This window comes from Adelges cooleyi, unplaced genomic scaffold (assembly GCF_023614345.1).
Source record: "Adelges cooleyi isolate 19-005CV unplaced genomic scaffold, UGA_ACOO_1.1 ACOO_flye_CR_arks_rails_tigmint_CR_PRNA_108, whole genome shotgun sequence".
Lineage (NCBI taxonomy): Eukaryota > Metazoa > Arthropoda > Insecta > Hemiptera > Adelgidae > Adelges > Adelges cooleyi.
Window position 1 is genome coordinate 8,704,680 of NW_026095761.1, and position 22,333 is coordinate 8,727,012.

At 28.7% G+C, this 22,333-nt stretch overlaps 2 protein-coding genes across 3 annotated transcripts in view; one reads left to right on the top strand and one right to left on the bottom strand.

Moving 5' to 3' along the window:
* Positions 1 to 2,724: 2,724 nt before the first annotated feature.
* LOC126843525 (cuticle protein 67-like) lies at positions 2,725 to 4,424 on the bottom strand. Its single transcript, XM_050581111.1, has 2 exons — positions 4,322 to 4,424; positions 2,725 to 3,453 (listed from the first exon to the last, which is right to left on the bottom strand). Exons 1-2 carry the CDS (start codon positions 4,331 to 4,333, stop codon positions 2,932 to 2,934), a joined length of 534 nt encoding a protein of 177 aa, XP_050437068.1. The 5' UTR covers positions 4,334 to 4,424; the 3' UTR covers positions 2,725 to 2,931.
* Positions 4,425 to 7,762: 3,338 nt separating this feature from the next.
* Positions 7,763 to 22,333, top strand: part of LOC126847320 (rhotekin-2-like) — a 42,942-nt gene continuing 28,371 nt past the window's right edge. Inside the window, exon 1 of one of the 2 annotated variants that reach the window (XM_050587449.1) lies at positions 7,763 to 8,064. In XM_050587449.1, the coding sequence (XP_050443406.1) occupies positions 7,915 to 8,064 (150 nt within the window). In that variant the 5' untranslated portion in view covers positions 7,763 to 7,914. Of the gene's footprint in view, positions 8,065 to 11,382; positions 11,787 to 22,333 lie in introns of those variants that run through there. The other variant, XM_050587450.1, reaches the window with a different exon arrangement.

Below are 22,333 nucleotides of genomic sequence, written 5' to 3' on the forward strand. Positions count from 1 at the left end.
TAATTAATTAAAAGTGTAATTCCGTACAGGTAAATAAACGTTTTAGATACAACAAGACTTACGCATAATATGAAATATATAATCTATAATTTTATGAACAGATACTTAAAGAGCATTATGATCAAGATAAATTGTGGTTTAATTCCCTATGTGATTCCACGCCTTTCTATTTTTAGAATAGGATATCGAAGAAGAAACCGTTTTTTACATTACTTCTTCTCGCTTGTCCCTAAACCTACAAAGACAAAGGTTTTTTTATTTATAATAACTAAATAACTTTCAAAATAAAAAAAAACAATGCGACATATTACAGTTAAAAGGTTAAGGCGTTAAGCGTTTCTTTGTTTAATTAATCCATATTTGACTTCTATATTATAATGAGATACTGGCGTTTTACCTTATACAAACAATACGCAGGGTTAAGTATACCAACAATGAGTGTGTGTAACAATATAATATAAAACTCGAAGAGTCACGATGAGCGCTTTGGGTATTATTAAATTTAAGAAAACCGGTCAAAAATATTTACTAAAATAACTAACCTTCACAGTTTCACTTTTTAATATATATATATATTATATACATATAATACGTCTAGTGTTATAATTATTATTCAAGTAATATTATTCTTGTTCTTATTAACAAACACAGCTGGATATGGCATACTTAGCACTGGTTAGAAGTAACATAATCATGTAATTTCAAATGTATTGTCATTACCCTTTAGGCATTTTAAGCATAATAAACATATTATTTTAACCTTTAAGAGTGAAAATAACTCGCTTAATTTTGGTTTTAGAGTAAAAGCACCCATTATAAAATTAAAAGAAAACAATATTCCGGAGGGCAAGACGGTGCGTTTTTTAAAAAAATTAATTTTTTAAAAAGTTACAGTCATTTAAAAATGTTAAAATAGTCGTTATTTCTAAACTATGTATTGAGCGTTATACTTGGAATAATGAAAAAATTGCACCGTCTTGCCCTCCGAAATATTGTTTTCTTTTAATTTTATAATGGGTGCTTTTACTCCAAATCCAAAATTAAGCGAGTTATTTTCAATCTGCTTAAACAAGTAGAGATGAAAAAACATTTTTAAATCGCTTTCAAGGATGCTGTGATAGTCCGAAAAATAAATTAACTAACAAAATAGTGTCCTAGTTATTGAACTAATAATTACACATCACAGTTTAACCTTCAAATTAATATTTTGTAAAAAATTGCCTCTACATTACTCCTTAAAAATGGGCGGTGCGACGCCCTCTTAATACTTGATATAAAAAATAAAACAGAACAATATATATATAGAGATATATATTAGGTATATGGTTGCAGATTGTCTATAGGAAGATAATAAGGCCATGTGCGTACCTATATTTTCAAAAGTTTTCATATTTTTTTGTTCGACAAACGTTAAATAAGTTTAGAAAAATACGTTAAAATCATCCACACTTCATGCAGATACATATAATACATATGATGATAGTATAGTCTTAACTATATGTTCTGGCCAACCGTTTTTTAGTAGTTTTATAATATCTGGCATTAATCGATTTACTGGCAATATTTATCAATATTCAACATTTCTCATAAATCAATTTCCGTGGTACGCAAGTAAGAAAGTGCCTACCTAACAAATTCATTTGACTATCCTTATATTCATATATATCTTGCAACTGTTATTTTCATAACATAATCCTTCTATAGTCCTACTCCATAATCTCTCCACAATCCCTCCAAATTCTTCCTCCATAATCCAAATGGACAAATTTCCAGAAAGACCCCTAGCCATAAGACATATCCATAATACACTGACTAGGAAACCGCATTTTCAAGTCAAAGGAATTAGTCAATTTGATATTTCTTCGGTTGTCTCGGCAGCAGTTCTAACAAAAAAGCTATCGGTGGGTTTAATTTTAAACAGCCTTACAATTTATCTTGGAGGTTTTTTTTTAAATGCTCTTCTCTAATTATTACGTAACCCTCCCCTCACCCCAAAAAACCCCTTTTATTATGACCCATCTTAAAACATGACATCAAATTTTGCTGAAAAACGTCAGAAACCGGCAAACACAAGTCTGATTAACCATTGCCCATAGACGCAAAAAGCCCAAATGTTTTGGGAATAATATTTATGTCTGTGTATCCATTTTATTATTTTTTTTTAATTATAGATTTAAAATTAGAGTAGATTCTATTACTTGATTATAACTTTTAATTATTTTAAGTATAATTTTTACATACTTCAATTGTAAACATTCTTCAAAGTGTTAAGTGTCTTTGTCCATTATGTATTGTGCAATAAAACATGATTATGAAGACAACGATTAAAAATCTGATGTGTACCAAAAATACTTATACAGTTTTATGTATATTCGGATGCTTAACCTAATGACCTTAATCTAAATATTATACTCATAAATAACACCAGTTTGCTTTATATAATTTTAGAAACGTGGTTCGTAATTTACTTGGTTATATTCATAAGTATGTAACTGTGATTTATTATTATTGAACTATAAAAGTTACATTTTGGTTGTAATAAACTTTAATATCATATGTTAGTCAATACTTATTAAGAACTGTACACATTTTTTGTAAGTAATATTTTGATTGATTTATTCTATATAATTAAATATATTTAAATACATCAAGCCAAACAGGATTTATTAAAGATAAAACAAGTATAATTATACATTGGTATAAGAAGTTTTTATTGATAGCTCATTCAATAGCGTACTAGATATTATAAATTAACATAATTTAAATTGTACAATGTATAGTGTGAAAGGATTAAATAAAAATACTGCATTAATAGATCACATTGTAGTTATTATTATTATAATTATGTTCCAAATAATAATAAATTATAAATAGGTAATAAATAATTAAATTACATTTATAATGGCTTTATAAGCAGTTGTTTTCAAATTGTTAATAAGAGTAATGGACACCGTATGGCCCGGAATAACTGGTGTGGGCCACTGCGTGCGGTGCCGCGCCATAGCCATGAGGCCCGGGAGCATAGGCGTGAGGCGCGGCGGCAAAAGCATGAGGTACCGGGGCGTATGCGTGAGGGTCCGCATACGCGTTGGGCGCATACGGCGCGGCCGCGTACGCTTTCAACGGTGCCGGGTACGGATGCGGCACAAACGGCACGGTCGCGGCTACCGCGTACGGTTGGTAGCCTGGCGCGTGATGGTACGGGATGTCGTTGGTGACGCGAACGTCGGCTTTGTGGACGGACGAGAACGGCGTTTCCACCGTCTTGTGAAAAGCGGCCACATGACCGAGATTGCCGGGCGATCTGACGATATTGGTGGACGTGGACGCTACGGCGCCCGCGTACGGATTCCCATACGGGTGATAGCTTGCACCATATTGGTAAGGTGCAGCGTACGGCGCCACATAATCGGCAGTTGCAGTGACCACTAACGCGACAAAGCAGACAAGGACCTGTAATGAACATTTTATATTATTAAAAAAAAGTAAAATATAAATATTATTGAGATTTTGGAGCATAACATTTGTGATGAAAATTGATAGATGTAACACAGCAGTTTTAGAGAACGACTATAAGTCTTCCTATTCCTACTTTACGCTTAAAATCCGCAAATCTTATCAATGATTTAAAACTTAATTTTACATGGAAACTATAGTTAAATTAAGAATTTAGGAACCGACATAAAATTAGAATGGCGAACCATGATGGCATCTATGATCATAACTTGAATTATTTTGTTTATAAATGTATATTATTTACATACGAAAGATTTCAATGAAGTTATTATACCTAAGTAGTAAAATATAAACAATATTTTACATAACTTTTTAAATACTTTTACTTGAACTATAACTCTAACTGTTTTTCTAGAAAAAAAAGGCAAATAGATCCGAAACGCCAGATAACTAATGACAACGTATAGATCCGAAAATGTTTAATTGTTCGAGTCTACACATTCAATTTCAATACTATACTAAATCGTTCTTACGGTTCGTCTCAAAGCTAAAATTGAATAAATCAATGTCAAATCAAAACTATCAGTATTTAAAATGTATACTCTCCTTTTGCTTAGAAGTCGAAGAAAATAAAAAATAACTTAATCGTTGAAATGTTAACAGACTTATACATAAACCAAAATTTTAAATGTATGCAAATCTAACAAATCCTCGTGTCCTCTACTAATATCTATAATAAGTAAACGAGTAGCTGTTGCTCTAACGATTGCTGATTGGCTCTGTATAATTGAGTAATTCTCGAAGCAATCACTATTTATGAACAAATGCGGTTTTGTTTTAAATAATAATTAAATTAAGTACTTACCTTTAACGCCATAGTGTGATATCGATAAAACTGTACGGTCCTGTTTAAATAAATTGACCACACCGCGGATTGTTTACACTGTAATAGTTGGCTGTGTCCGGAGTGTGCGATGACCGCTCTCTTTTATAGGTAGGACTTGGGCAGATAGTTTTTGCATATTGTATTGTGGTGGTACTACTCATAGGGGGGCGAGGTTTTTCCGGTGTCCCCTCTATCCGGCAATATCGGCTCCAGGGTAAAATGCGTGCCATTGTTAAGATCAAAAACGTATTATTGATAATATATTATGTGTATTGTCAGCGTTTACAGTCGATTGTGAGCAAAAAACAAACCGACATCGTTGGCCTTAAACGTAGGATTTATTCTAGTTTGTCTACAATAAAATATTGTATGGGAGCTCATAATAATAGAATTTGATGTTGTAATTATACATACAGGGTGATCAATTTAATGCAAGACACTTACTTTTATTTACATTTTGTAGTTCAAGATTTTCGAGACATTTTTGTCGTTAATGTATACAATGTATACATATAATATTTATCATTAATATAAAATTACTAAATATTTCAATATTTTAGTATTTTTCAGAGCTCTAAATTAAAAAAATAGATGGTAACGTAATCAAATTAACTTTTTACATCGAGAATAGTTTGCTGTATATTTAGACTGGTCGATAACCAGGTTTGGATAATTACTTTTGAAGTTACTGTGGTTTAAAATTTAACACGAGAGGTAAAGTACGATAGAGTAACGCACGGGACTAACAATATACTCCACTCCACTGTTACTCTAGTATACATTTTAAACTTTAACAACTTAAAAAGTAATTACCCAAAACTGTTTTTAAAAACTACAAAATTGCAATTATTTTAAGAGAAAATGAATTTCTTATCTTTAACATGAACAATGAATCACTCTATACAGGTAGCTGGAGACGCGCTGTCATTTATTCTGCCAAAAGTGGATAGTATTTTTTTTAATACAAATTTACTATACCTATAACCCAGACAAAAGATGTCCGGTTAACAGTTTTTTTTACTTGATTTTTGCTGTTTTACTTGGTCGATTTGTGCTTGTAAAAGTATCTTATATTCCCAGGTGACTCATAAGCAACTTGTTTAAACGGCGGTACTTAATAAGAGAAGAATCTATGGTTTTTATAATCTCGACTAGACTCCCGTAGTGAAAAACAAACAAACATAAATGGATTTAAAATCTGATTACATTTAAATTGACAAAAGATACTTAATTATAATTTAGACCAACTACTAAGTTTTTTTTTTTATTATAGGTAAAACAATAGTGTAGGTACTTATATATAGGTACTTACAGGTAATAGGTACTTGTAGGGGGTTGTCGTTCATAATATACCTAAATATCTAATTATAATTACACAATATATTGAATGCACCGAATAGCCTATCTGTAAGCACATAAAAAGGCCGGTGTTTTAAAAAAACGAATTTTACTTAGAACTAAATTATCTATTACATTATTATATTTATTATACAATCTATTGTAATATTATACTTTTTCTTTGTTCGATTACAGTACACACTTCATCCTCCCAGATTGTTTTTGGTAAATTAATTTTTATCTCGTCTCCTTTTATAACAATATATTATTAACTTTATTAGTAATCAAAACGTATCATTACATAATATTTGTACAGTGTTCTTTAAAAATGTATATTTTTTTTTACAGTACACTTTACATCATATTATCAATTATGTTTGATGAAAGGTGTGACTCGCCATAACTTATTATAGTTCCCACTTAATAGTTATTACATTTAAACCAAAATTCTTCTGGAAAATAGTCCCTTGCATGGACCTTGGCCATGGCCATTTGGAATGATCGCTTGTACTATTTTTGAAAATTAAGCACAACGAACAACACTATAGTAACGCAGGACACGTTTAAGCAAGAAAGTATACATTTTACAGACCCGATTTTTAAATCTAAGATTAAAGGTTAGGATTAGAAAAAGGGTTAAATGACAGGAAATTTAAGATTGTTACGTCTCATTCAATTTCAGAAAAATAAAATCACGATAATTAGAACTTCCCCTCTGCCGTCTATTGTCTAGCCAAATATTTAATTCCAAAAGAAAAGAAAACATTTAATTGAAATTCTCTTTCCTCTGATTGTGATCACTCGCAATTTTCGATGGTACAAAGAGATAATAATAAATGAAATTTGATGATATTAACTGCATTGAATAGGGGATTGAGTCGTTTTCAACTGGCACTTTGCTTACTATTTTATTAGACTTTGTATTGTTCTTATAAAATTATAACTGTCCATTTGTTGGTTGGCTTTTTTTCGAAAGAAAATTATGTTAAGGCCGTAAGTATAACCTGTTTATGTTGTTTTGTTAAAAAAAGATAGGTATACACCGCACGCGAGAGCTGTGTATTCTTTAACAAAAGCTGATCATTGTTCTTTGAAGGCTGTTACGCAAGAATTGAGATCATCTAGAGCACATACATCATAACTAAAAATCTATCTATTGTTACGGATTGTCAATAACAATATAATGTAATATCGAAAACCAGTAGATATAGGTAAGTATCCTTCAAGCCTGATTTGCTGTTCTTCCGAATATTAAACGAGGAGGAAATACCATTATACCATACAAAATTATGTCATTTTCTGTTCGTCATAATATAAATAATATTAAATATGTAGAATAGATGTACAAAACAAATGAATTGTATGTAGATAATTGGTTTATTGAATTTTAAGCTTATTATTTAGTTTTTGATGTTTTCTAATTTAGCCAGGCGTTGGTGGCGTTTTAAAATTTTAATGGCGGTAATAATATTATATTTATTATAATGTTAAAATAACAAATATACAATGGATTGTATAATTTACATAAAAAATAAGTAATAACGTTAAAACTATTCATAATTTAAGGAGAATTGAGATATTTAACCATATTAACAGTTGTTTTTCATTTTAATAGGTACCTTTTTACATAACAAATAATTTTTTAAAAATATGTAAATGATCTAGCGCTATCTATTATTGATAAAAAACAAACTGTAAGTCAATTATAACTTAACAGAGGCCGCTAGTACAGTATTTACCATTTATTGCGTTCTGAATTTATTGTACAATATACAATACTGTAGGTAATTTTGAATAAACTATAGGCATGTTTTTTGCATAATACATTATTTGCTTATGGACATTATTAATGAACAATACGCATTATATTGCACTTTGAAAAATAACAATATACACCAGTTATAGCAATGTATTTTAATAATAAAGTTTTAGTTTTCAAAAAGAAGAAAAATTGAGAAATGTTGGCTACACTGGGTACGTTTGCTATTGACACAAGTTATCTTCATTATCATTTTTTTTAACGTTTTTGTTATTATTCAAAAATATATATTATCCGTATTTCGTTGTCTCGTTAATGTTCTTTAATCTTTTACCATTTGGTTTTATGAGTTATGACTTTTTATTAAGTTAGTTGATTTATTTCTTGTTAGCATCTTATTTCAGCTGTAATTACATATTTGAGTTTTAGTTCAATTATTTACATTCATTTGTGCGTGTGTAATATTTGTATATTAATGGCGCCTACGATAAAGAAACTGAGAAAATCATTGTCTGTAAAATCTTCATTTTCTGGTACGACAGACAAAGAAAATGCATTCTTGCACAGTGTTAGTGATTTTCATAGCAAGATACGGCGCAGAGAATCGATAAGGCTGAAGTGCAAGGTATTTATAAAAGTTATTCATGCTACATAATATGTATATAAAAGTATATATTATATTCTTTGCTTAGATCTCTAAATAATTTAACTAATTGTATTCTAAACGAAACTGAGTAATAATCATTGTATTTCATAAAATATAATAATTTTAATAAATATTTTGCATAATGTAAACACAGAGTATAGTAAATACCTAGTACTCATTATAAAAACTATCTATGATAGAAATGTGTTTTGTAAAAACAAAATATTTTAACATTGAAATGAAATATATCTATGTAAAGGTATGAACGTTGATTGTTAGATGTATTTTAAGACTAGTCTGATTGATTTAATAAAATTAGGTAATATTACAAGATAGGCTTATGTACCATCTAAAACCAATTAACACCAAGTCTGTGTGGTGTCAGTAAACGCAACGATTAATGCCTCCCTAATAAGGGATAAAAAACCATTCTCCATGTGGGATCAGCTAAAAGATAATGTACATTCACCCTGTTTGTAATGCTTAAGTACAAGTAAGAAAAATACAATAAAAATCATCACAAAATTAGCATAAGTGTTAATTTTTAGGACTAAAACTAATTTTAAACATTGAAGTTTTTTGATTCCTAAAAAAAAATATATTATTAAACAGTCAAGTTAAGTAACTGTAAATAAATAGAGCAAAATATGTAAACTTCATTTATAATATTATAATGAATTGTGTGGTATGGATTTTAAGTAGTGGTAATTTAAAAAAAATGTACATGTATAATAATAAAGTAAATATACTATTTAAAGAGAAAGTTTAACTAAAATCTAGTAATCTATGATAAAAATAACTAGGTATCCTTTTCTTCTTTCCTTTCTACTAAAGGACTTGCCTTGGTGTTGCAAGATAGTTGCCATCCTGTGGAAGTAGTTATGGTGCAGTGGTTTTTCGTTGCCTTTCGCAATTAGGTATTATACAATTTTATTTATATGATAAATCATTTATTCTTGTAAACTCTTCATTATAAATTGTATTTTGTTTTTGAACATTCATCAACAATTTTTTTTTAGTTTATAAAAGTAATAATGCTAAAAAGGTATTTTGTGATTAAGACTCTTGTAAATATGTCTTAATTCATTTTAATAAAGAAAATTAATGTTCGGCACTTGCACTTGTTGCTGGAATATTCAATATCAAAGGTGCCAATTCTGTGATTTGTATTAAACTATCTGATGAATTGGTAAGATCTATCAGGCAAAAGTTGAAGTCAAAATCTTGAATTGTTTTAGGAAAATCCTCTAGCGAACGAATACATTTCACTGTCCCGTTTTCACAGTTTTGTAGTATTGAATTTCAAAAGATTTAAAACGTAATTTCTGTATTCAGACATCATTTTAATAAGGCTGCTACAATTCAATTGTGTCGAGCAAGAAGTAGAAATCTTTGTGTTTGACTTGTTCAAGCACATTCATTTTTTGTTCATTTAAAAAAAAAATAATGATAAACCAGTAAGTGTTAGGACTAACATTTAACATTTTTTCATGATCGAGAGATTGTTTTAATATTAAATTTAGTTTGTGAACATAAAAATAAACAATAATAAAAGTGCCTTGTTCTTTGTTCTCACAAAATGGAGCTCTTGTTTCACCAAATTATATATCAACAAATCGACCTAACCCTTCAGTGCCTATTGTAGCAGGAATGCAACATGTTTTATTAAGTAACGTTATTTTTTTTTTTATTTTTTCTAAATCTAATTTATTTAGTTAAATACAATAATTATAAACATCTACCAGATGTTAAAAAATGGAACATGATTTAGCCTTGGTACCCCAGCTTGAAAATGAATATGAAGTTAAAAAAAAATATATTTATCTAAAAAAAATAGTTACAGTCTACTTAAAAGCCTAACGGCTAAAATTATAAAACATGCAACATCATGCTTTAGTGACTAAAGTTTAGTCTGCTGGCTCTTGAATAATGACTATTTTTTATCTATAATCTCCTTGCAATACATGACGATAGTATAGTCTTAACTATACAATGACATCTATGTATTTTGTATAAACAGACAAAACAAAAACTGTCCGTCTATCGAAAATGGTAAAGAGCGACTGCTATCTATCACCTGGCGCCACTGCTGACCATAATATTATGCAATTAAAAAGTACTAATTCAGTTGATATTCTAATTTTATATTTTATTATTAACGAATATAAAAAAATATTTATAATATAAAAGCACTAATTCATTTTTTTTTTTTTTTAAGTGTTAGGAGTGCTTACATGGACGCTATGCTGAATTATTTTTTAATTTTGAACGAAAGCTTATTAATTCCAAGAAGTATATATCTGTACCGCGGGTCTAAAAAGGCCAATCTCATTGTTTATAATTTTTGGAAAATGAGCTTTCAGTTTTTATTTTCCGTGCGGTTCTAGTGTTTATTTTTTACAATACTCTTGATAAGTTTTTCAAATTTTTGCCTCGAGGAGGAAAAAGAGTATGAACATTTTTGAAATACATCATTCGTAATGAAATACGTTTGTTAACAATAATTCTATCTGGCCATATTACATTTTTTTTTAATTTATATAGATTTTAAAAATGACTTAGTTTAACCAACATGAATGTATTGATAACAGCTACCCGTTGAAACGAAAAATCGTAATGACTTTTAGACAAAAAAAAAATAACACTGTTACTTTATACAACAATATAAAATAGTATATTCATGAAAATTATGTATTGCAATTTGCGTGAAGGTATTTGGTATAATTTGTTGTTGTTACTTGTTTTTATTATTGTATTTACTATTATTAGTCTAATTTATATACTATTATTATTTGTACGTGTAAAACACTTCGTCGGAGACTTGAACGATTTGAAACTGTCATATAGACAGATATAGTGTTTACTGAAAGCGTTAATAAGTGTAAACTCTCAAGAACGGAGTAAACGTTCGAAATCTGTTCTAATTTGGTGTTTTTTTTAAATGTTTTATGAGATATTGCGCTAAACCAATTCGATGTGTTAATCAAATTATTCTAGAAATTCGCATCGCGTGTATAACTAATCTCGTGTACGTGACGATTAAAATTAAGCGGTGATTCGCATGCGGCGGTGATCTTTTCTTATTTACTATAAAATTGTTACTGCTGTCTTGTTTTCGTGTGACCGGGTAAGAGGTTGAAATCTACTGTTGTCTATCTATATAGGTAGGTACTTGTATACAGAGGAGCACGTTTCTTTCTCCTTCTACCGGGCCCACCGTCGTACCCACCTGTGTGTTGGCTCTGGTTTGCCGACACTCGGACGTGCGGTGATCGATACAAGCAATCGCTTCATTCAGTTCGTATTTCACGGCTCACGTGCCCGGGCCAATGCGGTTAGGTATGCATGTGTTTGACGCATAACGACAACAATACTCGCTGGATTTACACAGTAAAATCGCGCGACAACAATACTGGTTTTTTATGTCTGCCGTAGCCCTTAAAAACAACACATCCGATTGTTGTTCGAATTAATACTAAATTCCACCCCACGAAAACTGTGGTCACAGCTGCTGTCAATAGTAGTAATCGCGAAGGCATAAGCAAGATTCGCCCCCTGTGCGCCGGGGTAGAATCGATAAGTTTTTTTCGTGTACTTCCGCCATGTATCGCATAAGACTGTACATCGTACCAGAAGATTCTGGAGTCTGTCCAGACATTAAAGTGATCGGCCCTGTCAGTCCTGTGAACAGCAAGCAAGAGGTACAAAATATTAATAATAATAATATAATTTTATGGTCGATCGACTATTGTAATATATGAGGGCCCGCATTTCAATGTTTTTAATGAATGGTCCGAAAAATAGCTAGGCGAATTACAAGAGGTTTTTTAAACGCAAATTGTTTATTTTAATTAAGTATTGGAAAAAAATGATTTTTATTAAAAACGAATTAAAAAAAAATTGTAGCATCCGGGTCCTACTAATATAACACCTAGAATATTTTTTAACGTAACTTGTCATTTTTTTACCTCGTTCCAAGCATTTAAAGCAGGTTCTCAAATTCCTGTAAATAGTATTAATAATTATATTTTGTTGTCCTTCCTTTACCAATGCAACAACTAGTTTTGAATTTTAATTGTTCGGTAAGTCTTGGTTTGCCATTCACATTTTTTTTTGATTTTTATTAATTACAACTAGAAGTTGTATAAACTAGTTTTATAATTATTTTTAGTTTTTAATTTGTCTAATAATTTTAATTGTAAAGTCAATTTTAAATCGTGTAATGAAGTATTAAATAAAATGCTGTTCGTTTTTACTAGCTATCAGGAATTATTTCGTAATAACCAATAGTTTTAATTTATACGTTTGAGATATTATACTTACAAGTTATAAATATGAAATGTCGATAGGGAACAAGAGGTTATTAATCTAGAAATAAACAGGAAGAAGTATTAAAAAATGGGAAATTATCGGATTTAATGGCGGTGTTTTTTGGAAGTGTGGCGATAGGTATTTAAAAACGATATGCTTCCTTTTTTATTGCAAAATACTAAGTGATTACTTGTTATGCATATAAGTAAACTGACTGCGTTAATAATTATTAATTAACAAGGATAGGTATTTAAAAGAAATCATTTAAATGTTGCAATTTTTTTCATTTAAAAGAAAAGTTTGTGAGAAGTCCAGGTAGTTTTCCAGGATTGTAGTATGTGGGTCAAATAAACATTAGTTGTGTGACATACAATTTGAGTTAATGACAACGCTCGTTACTCATATTCATACGGCTATGATATCATGACTATCAGATATTTTGATTGTATAATATACACAGATCATTCAAAATGAGCTAACAAATGATATATAACAATACACCGTACAAAATAAAATATTACCAGTTTAAAATTAGCCATAGACATGTTATTAAACCTATATTAAGGTTTATATGATGATGGTTGTACAGTGTACTGTGTTCACTTACCTAGAATTATTGACGTATAGATACAATTTTACTTTGGTTGTAGATGGTTTATTTTAAATAATATTATTGGTTTTACAATAATGTGTATGTTTTTTTTTTTGCTAGAAGAGCTGAAATCGCTGAACCAAATCCTTCATATTATATTAAATTTGTCGACCATAGTACATAGACGCAATTTCAGGGTTGGAAATACTAAAAAAATCTGCAATTTTGAATTAGTAATATTAAATTGATCATAATCGATAAGTTTCCTATTTAAAAAATATTTATTATATAGACTCCTTAGAAAATTCTAATTAAAATTTGTATGGATTTGAATATATCTAACTCCCTATAATCGCACCAATAATAGTAAATTATATGCAATCGGTATAATTTGAGAGAAGTCCTGAAACATCACTCTCACCTTTAAAATACAAATTGGAAAAAATATATTTGAGAGAATATAGATTAAATATCTAATTACAAATTTAATCGTTTAAAAATAACCGAAAAATTCAGCTTAATGTATAAAGTTTGATAGCGGTAAAGTTTAGTATGTTTCATGAAAATTCTACGACTGGTTGGTTTTTACTTATTAAAATCTAATTCAAGTTAAACGTAATTTATCTGTACGCTTTTGTCATTTAGATGGTGAAAGACTTTTAGACTTTTCCAACTTATGAACTGACTCTTTAAAATTACAAGGTATATACATAAGTACATACAAATAAACACGGTAAAAACACATCAGATTGAAGCTAAAATTTAAAGTTTTATAAATTTTGATTTATCTTTAATTGTATGATAGTCGTAAAAACTGACTTGGCATAGACCGATCATAATCTATTTTAAAAGGAAATATCTCAAATAAATCGCGAATACTGGCCAAAGTATAATATTAAATAATATGTATAGTTATATACGTATATACGTTATATATATGTATATATTTGTTATGTATAAAAATGACGTGCTAGATGATTAAACATTATTATTAACACATAAAAAAATTGCAATTTTATTAAATTTTATGTGTGTCTGCTATTTATAGAATAGTATGACAATTTTAGTGTTATGCATTTTTGTATAAATAAAATTTATCAATTATGTTTGTAGGTTTATGCGCAACCTCATTATCATACAATAGTCGTACGATTTGTTTTTATATGTGTGTGGGTAAAATAATGTACATTATAATTTTATATATTTTCGGTTAACGCTAATATTTAAAAAAAACGAATAGTTACAAGTTATTTTTTTGAAGTACCAAAATGTTCCAAGATCCACACGGTCAGAGGTAGGCCTATTGAATATCTTTATAGAAACTAAAAAATTTGGCAATGTGTAATGAAAAAATAATTTAAACGCCTCGTTAAAAATTTAAATATATATTATTCTTAATTTAAATTATTCAATTTAAAATCCTATTAAAAACGTATTTAAATACGTTTTTAGTTCATTTAGTTATGATTTTTTATTTTTACAAAATGCAAATTTATTAGTTATTATAGTTATTATGTTCGGTTTACACTTCAACACTCCTTTCTTTTAGCTTCGATGCAGAGCGGCAAAGGTATTTTATTATTGTTTTAATTTCCAACCAAAATTTTACTATATTTTTTTTTGCAATTAGGCCTTCATTTTAAATGCGTTTAGAGTCTATATTTTATTTCACGTGGGTGGCCAATAATAGGGTTAAAATTAATGTTATTTTGGAATAGCAATATCTGTACTTTATTAAAAAATATAAATAGATTTGTACAATTTTTTGTAGGTGTTTGGTATAACATCAATAGTTACCAAAGCTTTTTGACTATAAAATATATCGTTGTTATAATTAATAAGTTTCATAAAAAATAATTTATATATTCTTGGTAATTCATTAAATAATATTGTTTTTAAATAGTAGTAAAGTTTTAGTCTAATTTAAACGTTTTAAAGTAATCCACATTTATTTTTTTATACATTTTTTTTTTCGATTTCAACTTGAGACGGTTTGGAATTTTTTCTGTATGTATTTTAATTTGAAACCATTCAACGTTATAATTACAGAAATAGTAGGTGTGAAGTTTGTTTGTATCGCCAGATGATACATACAAAAATCTTTTAATTGTTTTCAAAAGAGTATTATTTTTATTTGCTGGCAATGTTTCTTACTGGGTATAGTAGTTTGTTTTGTAACAATTTATATTATAATGGTTGTTGTCAATGTTGTGTATTTAGTATGTCATGTCTTATATGGGTTCCGTGGAGCTTATTACTCGTTCAGACTTGCGCTAAATAACAATAGAATGGGAGTGTCAGATTTTATTTAAATTTCGAATTAGTTCACACCCGAATCCAATACATTAATCTCATTTGAGAAAAAATCACGTTAACTGAACGCAGGAAGTAATTTAATTTATATTTTGCAGTGGCTTAAACGAATTTCAATAGGTATGCTGAAATCGTGTAGTGATGTAAGACGGTCTGTAAATGCAGTTGCCGTAATACCGGGTAAATCACTACTCTATTCCATGGCGAATTGGTCTGATTACCCGAGATGTGTTATGTATGTTATTTATTTGCAATTGAATCATAGGGCGTGTAAATATAAAATTTACAATAGTTGGATATGGCGTTTCATTGTACTTTTTTGTACATAAGTGTATTATTGCTATTATTTATTATATTATTGGAATATATTCGAACAAAATATATAAATTATTTTCCCCTAGACTTCCTGAAATAATATCTAATATTTTTATAACACTTTTTTTTACGTTTACTACGTCGATTTCGTATGTAAAAAACATAAAAAAATTTAATCTGTTATGTATTTGTTGTGAAAATCTCAAATAAAAATGTTTATACGCGTGTTAACGTTTATAGTTTTTTTTACCGTTTTATTTCGATTTTATTCAATTGTTTTAAAGGTAGTGCTTAAATTGATTAGGCACCTTGAAATAATTGCGCAATTATACATATTTTCGAACATGCTTTTCAAATTATGTTTGTCTCCGTTATGCTATTTATTAGCCGTTGTACCCATAATTAAGTTTAGTTATCACGCTAAGTTTATCCTGGAAATCCTAATTCGACACTACTAAACAATAGCAATGATAGCGATCAAAATTTATTTTTAAATAGTTGTAGGTATTGCTTATTGATCATTGTTACTATGTTTACTGTATTAATATATGATGCAAGTTTTTTACTCAGATATATTCCTATACACATTAATTTTTGTATGAAGTAATATAAATAGTTCAAAACTATTTTAACGATGTATCACAATGAACGGCTGTAATTATAATTTTTGACCATGTCCATTTCTGTTTTGTCTGTCGCTTACGTAACGGCTTAAAAACATAAATATAGCGTACAGTGTTATATTATATTATACTTTATTACCTTCATCATGTGTGTGTGTGTAAATATATACACAATGTGTAAAGGTTTCAGAGATGTTAAGAGCGCATTTGTGGGAAATGTCCTTGGGTGATCATATTCTTCGCTATAGTATGAACGACACGTGTAAGTAAGCGTTTTCTCTTTCCTGCGTCGAGTTTTCATCTTTAGTTTTTATTATGAGTTGAATAGTGGTATGCACACACACTCACAATAATGGCAACTAACGTGTGTGACAAATTGATAGACCACTGACCGTGGGTCGGGTTGAAAAAACTTACCCGAAACATACACTGAAAAATCATCCTAGCACTCCCAAGCTATGCAAGGAAAACAAAACAGAAAAATATTGTAAATAATACTATTGTATATAATTATGTTTCCCAGTAGGCTGAATGTTATATATTTGAACCATAAAAAACGATGTAAACATGATGGTTTATATTTTATATTATTAGTTTTATTTAATTGGGCGGTATTTAATGTCAGTGGTCTATATATATATATATATATATATATAGGGTGATCCACTTATTGTGAACCACTCAATATCTCATAGGGTTTAATAAGAAATTAAACTTTTTTTTGTTTTTAGTTTTCAGTCAAAATTGTTAGTACATTATTCTCAATTTGAAAAGTTAAAAAAATTTATATGTGTTACCATTTAGGTTTCAAAAGTTGCTATCAAAAAAACTAAGTTGGGAAGGGGTAAAAACAAAAAAAATTGTAAAAAATTGAGATCACATTGTTTAAAAAAAAATATGAAAAAATTTTTTTAAAATTTTTTATTAAACCCTATGAGATATTGAGTGGTTCACGATAAGTAGATCACCCTGTGAATATATAAGTAAGTGGTGTTAATCCTTTTTGATTATTTTATTTGTGCATATTTTATGCGCGGCGTCAGGTACAAATCTAAAGGAGATTATTGATAAATCGGTCCATAAAAGTTGACGTATAAAGTTTGTATGTATTATTATGTACATTTTAGAATTTATTAACGCGCGATTTCGCCCGTTTTTATAATTAACATAAGCATTGAGTTTATATGCAAATGTTTTTGTGGGGGTTGAGGCATTAACAACTGTATATATATATATATATTATAATTATTATGTTCATCTAAATGCGACCCACACGTGTCATGTAGAAAATGTGCCTAGGTAAAACGGTGGAAAAGTGTATTCAACTTGCTGATTTTTACGTTTTATATAGGTGAGTTTGCTTTTATATATAAAATAATGTGTTAACCCTACAGGTTATAAACGATAAAATATCCAATGACATAATACGTACGCGATGTGATACATAGATTATTTATTTAGGTTTTTTTAAGGAAATTAACAGATTACCAGATAAGAGAAATTCATCAAGTATTAATGTATATTTAATAATATATATATATTAAAGCTGCTAGACTTTTTAATTTTTAACAATCACATGTAATGTAAAATTTGATTATATTAAAATTAATTTTTTTAGTGGTAAAATCGTTTATACCTTTTTTTTTATTTATGAAATTATAGTATACAACCTCTTGCATAAACCCTATTTAGCGTACATATTTCTTTTCTTCTGGTGCGACCCTTTTGTAAAATTAATTTCATAATTATATACCCCGATTTACGTAATCTATTAGGTTTTTGCATACAGTAATTAGCGAGTTCTCAATTTTATCAATGTATATTTTGTCAAATATTTCAACGCTTAATAATTACATTTCATAATTCAATAAAAAAAATGTTTAGTGATTTAGGTTTATTCTATATCTAATATCAATAAAAAATTATAAAAACAACCCTGTGTTATGTAAATAACTCAGCAATGAGTTAGTGGTAGTATTTATTTCTTTATGAATTATAAAAAAACATACACTTCTATTGATTTGAATAGAATTAAATTTCTAGCTTATACTAACTTTCTCAATTGAAAACAATTGCCTATTCACAATGAGTGTGTATAATTACACAATATTGGTAGTATAGTTTTTGTTCGTTGTTACTTGTTTGGTTGTAATTGATAAAGCATTAAACACCAATTCATTGTTAAAGAAGAACAACATCATATACATAATGTTCTGTTACAAAATTCAATAGTAAAATGGTAATTCAAATGACAGCATAGGCGATAATGTAACACAGTGTAAAGACAAAACTTTCAATAATTAATAATAATGCAACACGTTATTAGTTGCAAAATATGTAATAATAAATTCGCCACATTAACAAACGGCAGTTTCACGGCTATGGTTTATTAAGTCCACTCGTACGCTAAAAAGTTATATAGTTTTTTTATTGAGATCATAGTTCTGTTTTTATAGTCGTTAAGTTTATATATGACGCCTTGGTTTAATCGCCCTAACTTGACAATAAATTGAATGCGTTGTCCACTAAACGAGTCGCACATGATCTCATCTTTATTATTATTAAATATATTATTTTTACCATTGACTGTATTTCACTATAGTTAAATTTTACCGATTAAATAACCTCGCAACGCACTTCCCGTTTTTTATTCAAGAAACATTCTATTTACACAATGAAATTAGAAAATAAGTAAATTATAAAATGAAGCTGTAAAATCGCAACACAATCAAGTAGTGATATTCTTATCCATCGAAATTGTTTTTTTTTTAAATATTTATACATTAATATTGTGTTATTTCTACAGGTTTAAAATCATTATTTACTTAATATATTTCCCTATAATAATAAATATACTTATGAATTGTCAAATTTCGCTTATAGGTAATTTTGTGTTTCCTGTAGGATTTGTCAACTAATGGTTGTTTTGTTTTTAGCGTATCACAAATATTTGAATGTTACATTTTTAAAGGACATGATTATAAAGTTCTACTGCATTAACGGTTATATTTTCTATTGGACATTAAATCTGTTTTTATGGTAAATAAAATTGGCAAATTTTTGTATTATGGTAGGTATGTAGTATGTAGAATATTTTATCTTATAGATTGAAATCTGACTAAATTTTATTTAAGGAAATTAAAGTTTGTGGTTCCCTTGAGAGGTTTTGTATCTCAAAACTAATAGTTTTTTTTTATATAAACTACAATAAATAAGACTTATGAGTTTGCCTCTCTTTAGTTTCTAGCACTCTGACTACGTTTATTAAAAATTACCTTAGCTTTCATTTAGACGTATTTAGTATGTGCCTCGTTAATACTATTAGCATGCAAAATAGTAATTGAAAACTAATCATTAGAAATCACACAATAAACGGAATATTTCAATAGTAATATTTTACTCAGTATGTGTAGGCGCGCGCTGTAGTGTAAATTATTCAACCAGCAAGTAGTTAATGCAGTTGTATGCTTGTATTAAATTTAGATATCATTAGTATATCATATAACCTTTCTAACGATTACTGTGAACGTGTGTTAATTCGTGTGACTTTCGGTTTATTAGCGTTTATGAGAATCTGTAACAGTATATAACAAAATATAAGAACTATTCAATTGTAACTAAATATGTAGCTGAAATGTAACACAAACATTTCAGAAAGAATAATACAATTTAAGTTTGATTTATGTTTACAAACCCGACAAGCGCGTTTTCAATATTACAATTTTATTTTATAATTTAGTTGTACGATATTTGTGTGAGCTATACATTAAAAAAGAAAAAAAATAAGTCTAAACTATAGAGTTTGTTTATACTTATAAAATATTACACAGCACGATGCGTTCGAATATTTTCTTAATTATGTTCAAATTTCTTAAGTTCTATTTTTACAACTTTTACTTACAATACTTTAAAGCAATGTAATTTTATAAATACTTATAAGTTATCTTTTTCGTTTCATTCGTTTGAGTAAAAGTATGCGTTTTATTTGTTTTGAATGTTGTTAAGCGGTTGTAACTTTTCATTTCTTTGTATCTACATTAAAAATTCAATTTTTGTTAAAAAAAACTTTCACTCTGGCAATAATTGGCAGATGGAACCGGTAACAATCAAGAATATCCTAAAGCGCTACCGGAATGTCAACCGTTATCTATAGGTTTGTATAGGTATATCACCTTGCTTGTATTGATGCAGATGCATATCATAGCTATTATAGCTATGATAACTGGGGAATTGAATTCGCACCGCACGAGTTCAAGGAAAGCGTGAAAACTACAGATGACCGTGGATTGAACGGACATGATTATTATAAACCATTTAGTTTTACTTTGGACACAAGCGAGAGGAAGAAAAATATGTAGTTCACAGTTTGACCAGTGGTCTAATAATTTATATTTGATTTGTATATATAAAAAAAAAAATCGCTTATCATATTATAAGGCACACTATATATCATTCTCATCAATTAAATGAAAAAAAGTAAATTATCTTAATTTTCAGTTTTTTCCTGCTTGCTACTGAACACCTGCGTTTAAATTAATGAAGTAAATAATTATGTACGATTAGTGTAAGTATACTGTTTATCGCAGTAAAATGTTAACACTTCGCTCTATATTTTAAGTCATTAAGAAAATTAATATCTTCGGTTTTTTACGTCACTGTCCTACATAAAAACCGTCTATAGTTTAAAAAAAAGGATTACAAAAAATAGCTTCATGACCGATACTTTTTTTATATTACCTTATGGTAATTACTTTTAACGATATTATTCTGTAGACATCCGTTTTGCACCGTTTCTGATCATGCGTGGAATATAATTATTATGACTTCTCTGGGGTTCTTTGACCTATTGATATGCATGCGACACCAATGCCGTGTTTAGGATATAATAACGGAATTACGGAGCCGGTGTTAAGGGATTGTTGAAGAGTTCCTTTTATATATTGTGTATATATATATTTTTTCTAATCTGGCTTCTTAAAGAATAGTAAAAAAAAACGTTCCATGCTATGATATTACTTTTAAATGACCGGCTGAACCATGACGTAGAATACGTGCTGCATATATCATTAGGTGATTGTTATGCATAATCTGTACTTACAATTTAATACCAAAATTAGGTGCTGGACTGTAGGTCGATTTTTTTTTATGTTAATGATTATAAAATATTATGTCAATCATTAAATAATGTTCAAAGTGGTACAGGTTTGTAGGATATAAAACCTGAATTTTTAACTCAGTTTGCTAAACTGAAACAATAACAAAATCAGAGAATTTTTTATGTTAGGGTTTATTTTGCCACTCTGAATTAAATATCACAACTAAATACTAAAAAACTTATTTTATTTTTAAAATTACTATATTATTAACGTGAATGTTATGTTTATAATAAGTAGCGATTGTTGAAATGTAATAATAATTGTTAGCCATTCGAGTCTCGAGAACTCATAACCAGAGTAGTATTAATTACAGGAACAACGCGGGAATTAAGAATGAGAGCAAGGTTGAGATTAGAGATGTCATGCAAGACTAGAAAATTTAAAAGAGAGATTCTTTCGGAATTAAGGGAGGGACACTTAAAAAAGAGATGAGATAAGCCGCCGATAGCATATTTAATTAAGAAAATACAATGTTGCTTATTTTGTATAAAAATAACTATCGAGTACCCACATTACAAGTAGATACATAGACACATGTAAATGCCTTTGTATTCGACCCTAAAACTTTTTGGTACTTGCCTCTAATCCCTTATCTCATATCTCCAATCTCTTATTTTTCATCTTGTCAGCATGTTACTCTCTGCATAATGTAGCCGTGAGGGTTGATTGTTTGGAGAGTTCAGGAGCCAAGCTGAGCAACAAAATTGTTGGGGTGACTAGAAAGTTTATTATGATATTTAAGATAGAAATAACTCAATTGATCAAGAAAATAGTTATGTAACATTATGTTACATAATATTACTTTTTTAAAAATGTCCTAATGTGCTTTGTAGATCAAATACTAAAAATTATTATTTCGCTGGCAACCAGTAAGTGCTAGTTCATATCATGTTTATGTTCTAAGTCATGATTAGAATATTGTTATTTGGTTTCTAATT